Source organism: Labrus bergylta, chromosome 4, assembly GCF_963930695.1.
Source record: "Labrus bergylta chromosome 4, fLabBer1.1, whole genome shotgun sequence".
NCBI classification, from domain to species: domain Eukaryota; kingdom Metazoa; phylum Chordata; class Actinopteri; order Labriformes; family Labridae; genus Labrus; species Labrus bergylta.
Window position 1 is genome coordinate 13,286,437 of NC_089198.1, and position 6,887 is coordinate 13,293,323.

General features: G+C 38.4%; 1 protein-coding gene across 3 annotated transcripts; it reads right to left on the minus strand.

Annotated features, from left to right (window-relative positions):
• Nucleotides 1-676: 676 nt before the first annotated feature.
• Nucleotides 677-5,996, minus strand: dhrs1 (dehydrogenase/reductase (SDR family) member 1). Of its 3 annotated transcripts, XM_065953758.1 has the most exons (10): nucleotides 5,836-5,980; nucleotides 5,507-5,547; nucleotides 4,899-5,047; nucleotides 4,524-4,667; nucleotides 3,876-3,955; nucleotides 3,416-3,548; nucleotides 3,183-3,326; nucleotides 3,023-3,092; nucleotides 1,438-1,518; nucleotides 677-1,336 (listed from the first exon to the last, which is right to left on the minus strand). In XM_065953758.1, exons 2-10 carry the CDS (start codon nucleotides 5,517-5,519, stop codon nucleotides 1,200-1,202), a joined length of 951 nt encoding a protein of 316 aa, XP_065809830.1. In that variant the 5' UTR covers nucleotides 5,520-5,547; nucleotides 5,836-5,980; the 3' UTR covers nucleotides 677-1,199. The 3 variants fall into 3 exon arrangements, with proteins under 3 accessions (XP_065809830.1, XP_020506266.2, XP_065809831.1); XM_020650610.2 differs by lacking the exon at nucleotides 5,507-5,547 and having other exon boundaries at nucleotides 5,836-5,996; XM_065953759.1 differs by lacking the exon at nucleotides 5,507-5,547 and having other exon boundaries at nucleotides 4,899-5,072; nucleotides 5,836-5,986.
• Nucleotides 5,997-6,887: the final 891 nt, after the last annotated feature.

Genomic DNA, 6,887 nt, shown 5'->3' on the forward strand with positions numbered 1-6,887 from the left:
TATCCAGGCAGCATAAAGAAGGCTTTTAAAACATCATTTAAACATTTGGTTTAAGTTTGGCAACAAAACTTAGAAGAAACACAATAGAATAGTCGACTGAACATTTAAGTTAAAAAAAACATACAGATAAATATCAAACCCAAATCTTATGATTAACATACTCATGATGTACCACAGCTCCATGAATAAATAACTTTATAACATGTTAGGTCATCTTTTTAATGTGAAGATGTGATATTCTGGGGCACCGATGGCCTATCGGTTATGTACGGAGGCTGTAGACCTCGCCGTGTTGACCGTGGGCTCGAATACGACCTCGGCTCTTTGCTGCATGTCGTCCCCTGATCTCTCCTCTCAACATTTACTTTCTCTCTTCACCTGTCCAATCTAATGAAGGCAAAAAAGGCCCCGAGAATACCTTGCAATATATTATTTCAATAAAAAAAAAAGATGCAATATTCTAAATTGAAATATGCTTCATACATGATCTTCTACCACTAAAAATAAAGCTGCTCTTTGAAAGTGATTTCTATCAAATCAAATTAAACCCAATGATGAATTGAATCATTATTAAGACAATATGTAAATGTTCATATCCCTGCAACACTTCCTTCATATTGTTTTCAGTTTGGGGATGTGAGGACTTTTGGAAAAATGAATGAGAAGTGTCACCAGCTGAGTGTTAATATTTCTTTATTTGAAATGTAATGATTTAATCCTACAAATCTACTTCAACTGTACTACTAATCAATGTCAAATAAAATGGTAGTGTTATGAGTACATGTTCATTCAATAGAAAAATTACAAATATGTGCAAAAATATGTAAACATACAAATTCGAATGTTTATTCTGAATGCTTTAGATCGCTGTGATATATTTGTATACTGCTCAAGACAATATATGGCATGTCATAATATAGAGTTCCCATTTTCACATTGTGTGGCTTCTCCCACATGAACACCAGCGTTCATGTTGAATGCTGAAAATGTTGTGGAGCGTCCTTCATGTTAAGCTTTTTTACCTTGACCTTCATCAAATGGCCTTCATCAGTACTCAAGAATGTAATATACAAAGTTAAATGACACATACTATACTCCTTCAAAATCATTTTGGCAGTCTTAATTGTTAAAGTCAGCCTTTAGTCATCCATGTACTTGTAGCTCAGATACTGCCACTGCAGCGCTGAAACACAAAATGTTTAGAAACGGCTATATGCCATTGAGAGCATGAAGCGTGGGACGCGTATGAATGAAGGCACAACAGCTGATAACCAGGAGACATATGGGGCCTGGGACAGCAGGAACTTCAAGGAAGTGTAATCCACTACACCCCGCCCTTGAAACAAAAAAAAGATTCACCGTACATAACGGTTAAGTTAAGTTCAAATTTAAGAATAAAACATCTGGAAAACACCTCAGCAGATAATACAAACTCACCATCAATATCTTGGATCCCATAGCGCCTTGCCAGGTCACAGGTCATAAGTACTTTCCCAGTCAGTGACATCAGATTTTTGTCTTTCAGAAACAAAATAGAACCAAAGTTACTTCATTTGATAGAGAACAACACTGATGTCATGGAAGGATCCAACATGTGAACAGAGTGACTGAAATGCTCTCTTCTATCAAGCCTTTGTGGCTCCCTTTCACAGTCTGACTGTTAGGGGAATATTTCATCTCATTCACCGCATACACACAGTGGACATTTTCCTCTGACATCACACTTGGAGTGGGAAGCTCAAAAGCTGTTTAATGTTGTCCTGCTGATCTGGGTGATAAACATGGAATATCACACATTTATATCATTTCATTGTTATTATCAGCAACCAAAAAGACAAAAGATGAAGACATGGAGGGACATTAAATAATAAATAAATAACATTAGCAATAGTTAGACATCAACTTTAGAAAGAACCATTAACATAACTGTTTGATAGTTTTACAAGACACTATAAAATAAGTTATTTATAGCTAAAATGATCATTAACTACTGCAGGGTGACGTACATCAGGTTGCTAAACAGTTTACATTTATTTGCCAATTTTGACGTGTAACAGTTTCTACGTAGCGCAACAGGATTAGTACAATTTCTGTACAGCATAGGGCTTTCCTATCGTCAGGCATGGGAGCTGCAGAGCTACCCCTGGAGGGTTGGCACAGGTGATAGTACTGCTGGTGCCGTCATAAAGAAGCGTAAAGCTTACTCTGGAGATTCATGCTTGATGTACGCTTGCTGCTCTGCGTTTTGTGGTGACATGGCATTGCACGGACTGAGGCTAAACGAAGAGGGAAGAAGTTGTTGATGGTGCGCAAGCTGTAAGATCTGATTGCCTGATTGCATTTTGTATGTGTCTAGGCGGCGCTGGTGTGATGCAAGTTGACTGAAGCCGGGGGAAAAGTGTCTGCTTTGTGGTGAGATCAGTACGTGTTTTGTTTACTTAGGTGATTTGCTTCACTCTGATTATTAGATATGGTTTTAGTCTGTGTCCTGGTTTTAAAGGAGAGTCGGGTGGAACGGAGTCAAGTGAAAACATATGCCACTATTTTTATTATTGTGTGTGTGTGTGTGTGTGTGTGTATAGATTAGTTTGTAAACCAACTGGCCATTAAATACTGCTTGAATGAATTTATAATGAATAAAGTTGCTTATTGACAAATTTATCTTGGGCTTGTGCCGATGCTTTTGTTGCGGGGCTGCATTTCTATATTACACCATTGTATTCAGGATCCCCAACTCCAGTTCTAGCTTGAAAGTGGTGTAATCAGTGGTCGTCTAATAGTAACTTTACGTTAACTTATATGTTGTTTAACTTGAAATACAGCCCAGTTTTCCCTATACTATACTATACTATACTATACTATAATTTTCTACGGCTTTGTTTGCTGATCGATCAAGAATCTGTGATAGGATAATAGTTTGTCAAATGATCTATACATGTTCATTCATCACATTCATTCAGCACATGAGCTTCCCACCCTGAGTGGCAGTTCTTTCAATATAATGATGAAAGTGACATCTTACCTTTTGCCAAGTTGACAATGCACTTCCCACTCATTTCTGTGGTTTCTCCATCGGCAAAGGCACTTTTGAACTGTGGGGGAGAGAATTAGTAAAGAAAAAGAGTACGCTTGACTTTTTTTTTTACCATGGATATGGACTGGCTGTTAAGACACAAGTCTACCTTAGAGTTGACACCCTCTGGGGATTCTTTCTCCAGTACTAACTGAGTCACCAACTCAGTCTGTACTGCTCCCGGCCACAGGCTGACAGAAGCTACTCCTCGACTTTTCAACTCATGACCCATGTCTGCTGCGAGCCTGTCACACTGGAAAGAAACCAGGAAACAAAAGTTTGTTTATTATGCTGACCTAAATACACAGAGATAAAGGGAAATCTTACGAGGGAAGAACTTACAGCTGCTTTGCCAACACCATACGGCACACTGAAGAGATAATAAAGCCCCCCAAAAGAGGAAATGGTGACTATCAGACCTTGACCTTGGGCCACCATCAGCCGGGATGCATACACTGAGAAGATATAGTGGCCCCTGTCGGACAAATATTATTACAAGTCAGTCACATTCTCTTCTATCCAGTTTTTAAACATCTCTAATTCAATGCAAATGAATTCAACTTGTATTTACAGTAAACATATCTCAAAGTATCTCAATGCTCCTCATCGTGGTATTTGGTTATGATTACTGGGAAAGCTACAACTGACGCAGTAAATGCCCCCTAACTCATAGCTAAAATTGACAACAAACCATGAGTAATAATAAATATCAGGAAATGTGTTACCAGACGCCAGAAGATGATTCAGCATTCTTCTGACTGACTCATTGGACACATCAGACATGACTAAGCAAAAAGCGTACCTGAGGCCCGTGTTGTTGACTGAATCCCAAACGGACGGCTCTGTTTCCCAGAACTTTTTCCCCATGTTTTCAAAGATGGCCTGGAATAAAAAGTCGTTTTTTTTTAAAGAGTTGTCGTACTAAGGTCACACAGGGGTACTTTTACAACATAATGACACAATCTAAATGTACACACTTAGCATTGTTTTAACTCCTAACTTTGCGAGAGATTTCTAAGTATGAGAGGCAAAACCCAAAATTCAGCGAGTCCTCATTGAGACCAGACAGAAGGGAGGCTTCACCAGACTTTAGTCATTTAGTCACCCACGTTGCATTGCAATACAGGTTGCAGTTTCTTAATTGCCAATGAAACTACAAAGATGAAGGTGTTAAACAATCGCTTCATTATGATGTATTTTGAAACATACGAGTCAGAAAATTATACTACTTTCATTACTGTGGTCTTTAGACCTGTCTATTAGCTGGTTATATCTTTATGGAGTTTCACATCCATGCAGACTAGGAGCACATCTGGAGTGTGTGAGGACTCATTCTGGAGTTCAAGGTGATAGACATTTAGATTCAGCCTAACTGTTCCCATAATCATTTGACTATTTCATGAATGCAGCACACCAAGTCCTGGGTCATGACAGTGCAGTAATCCTATACCTGTACTCCAGCGTAGGCATTGTTAACCAGGATATCCAGCCTGCCATTCTGTTCCTGTTTGATCCGCTCAAACAGATCTTCAACGTCTTTGTCTTTTGTGGAATCACAGATAACTGGCACACAGTTTCCACCCCTATCCTTAACCTGTTTTGAGAACAAACAAATCAGCTGTGAAAAAATTCAAACGGAAACACTTGCAGGAAAACAATAGATCATTTTTCTAAGTCATGGTGCTCTTAAAAAAGAAGGTGACATTTCTTGTATTTTTAGGAATACAATTTTGATAGCACCAACATCAGCGAGACACATAGTCAAATGTATGTTGGAAATCTGTCTGTTATAGTTCTGATAAGATGCTAAAGCTCAAGATGTCACCTCTTCAGCGGTCTTTTTCAGCGTGCTCTCCTGTCGCCCTGTGATGTAGACGGTTGCTCCTGCCTCCGACAGCTGGAGAGCTATTCCCCTGCCAATACCTCTGGAGGCACCTGTTACCACACACACCCAGCCAGACAAGGCCATTTTCTCTGGGGGGGATACAAAAACACCCACCTACAATAAACAGTAAGATCAAATTCCTCTTGTTGATTAACCAGATGTTAATGTTTGTTAAAAATGACCAGAGGTCAACAAAGATATCAGGAAAAATGAAATTGCAACATGGTTGCATAAAAGAAAATCCCCACCCACTGTCCATAGTTCACTTGAAGGCTGAAGGAACTTTTGTCTTGCGCAATCGATTTGATGCGTCATTGACATCTGACGTTGATTAAACCATGACGACGATCGATGATCATCGGTGATTGAGCATTGATATTAGGTTAGGCCTACTTAAATTATTAATTCAAAAATGGAAACTCTATCTTCAAAAATACTAATAATAAAATAATATTACCACAAAAAATAAATAGCAAACAAGCAATTGTATCTCAAACAGCTCTTATGTAACACAGCTCCTTTTACTTTTTAATAACGAACTTTCTTACCATATGGTCTCATTTATCTCCTTCTTTTGGTCTATCATAATCTTTAAAAAAAAAAAAACATGAAATACTTTTTCTTCTCCACGAAACAGTAGTTCTTTTGTTACATTTACATTTCTCTTGTTAAAGGTAATTTGGCATTTGCGATACGCTTTCAATACCGAGAAAGATTCGGTAATAGACGAAGAGTTTGGCGATTCGTTTTACAGGGTTTTGATGAATTGTAAGGCATGCGTATCTTCTGGGAAACTCTGGTTTTAATAAGCATAGTAGATAATGAAATAAAAAACATGAAAATACAGAATAGGTCAACAGCATAACAACGTCGATACCTTATTCTGCAGAAAGCGTTGGATCTGGTTTGTCTCGTTTGCAACGAGGAAGCGTCTCAGTGTAAATGTCACGGCTGTTGTATGAAGCTGTGATTAAATCATAATATTTGTGAACTATGTCACAGTTACACGGCTATCATTAACAAAGTCAACCCCTCGAACGTAATATCGCGAGAAGAAAGCGCCGACACGTACTGTGGTTTCAGAAAACATTGAGGGTTCACTTTAGCTAACTTCCTCTTTCGCTTAAAGTTTTGCAGGATGACGATACACACACTCCCACCAGCTAGGCTTTTTTTTTTATTTTTTAAAGCTAACACTGAAATAACTAATTTGTTTTAGACTTTTGTGAGCTGCTAATGTCATCTTGAATATAGGCTAAATTAAAATGACTTTTTAAACAATACCGATGCTGTGTTTTATCTGTTAACTGTTGTGCTTGGTGATTACGTATTAGACCCATAGACCAAATTCAGTGAACTATCTTGCCAGTCAGTGTCGAGTGTGGTCTTTGGTTTGGACGCATGATGGCGCTGTAGCACTCCTCGCTATAGGCCTACACGGAGCCAATCATGTGGTGAAATGAAACGTGTTCAGTGATTTAATTAAATGCTGCTAGTAGTTGTGAGTGAGAGTGTATGTTTTGATTGGTGGGTGTTAAAATGCTGCAAAATGAACGTGGAAAAAAACCAAAAAAAACCCTGTTTATAGCCCATTGTTAAGGCTACTTCTCTGACCAAACATTGTACTGCACATGCCCTTGATTTTCATTGTTGAATTTATTATACTGATACCCAATTGTGAAGTCAAACTCTGGCGTGGCAACAGTAATGTTCCCTCTAGCTGCAGGAAATATAAGTTCATTCACTTTCTCTTCATCGTTGTATCTAACTGTTCGGTTGTACACCTATTTATTACCAAATGTATCTCTTGGACATTACTCTGGATAACGTAGAACTGGTTTGTTGTTAACAGATATATGCCTTTTTCATAGCCTACTGTTGATTTATTAGCAGATGTGGTTGGTGGGATCTCAAATGTGTTCTTATTAT

What these genes read in the sequence shown, in the direction of transcription:
- dhrs1 (XM_065953758.1), bottom strand. An exon ending in TGAAAAAGACCGCTGAAGAG is followed by an intron (nt 4,668 to 4,898) that starts GTGACATCTTGA and finishes TTCTCAAAACAG; the next exon opens with GTTAAGGATAGGGGTGGAAA. An exon ending in ATGCCTACGCTGGAGTACAG is followed by an intron (nt 3,956 to 4,523) that starts GTATAGGATTAC and finishes TTTTTATTCCAG; the next exon opens with GCCATCTTTGAAAACATGGG.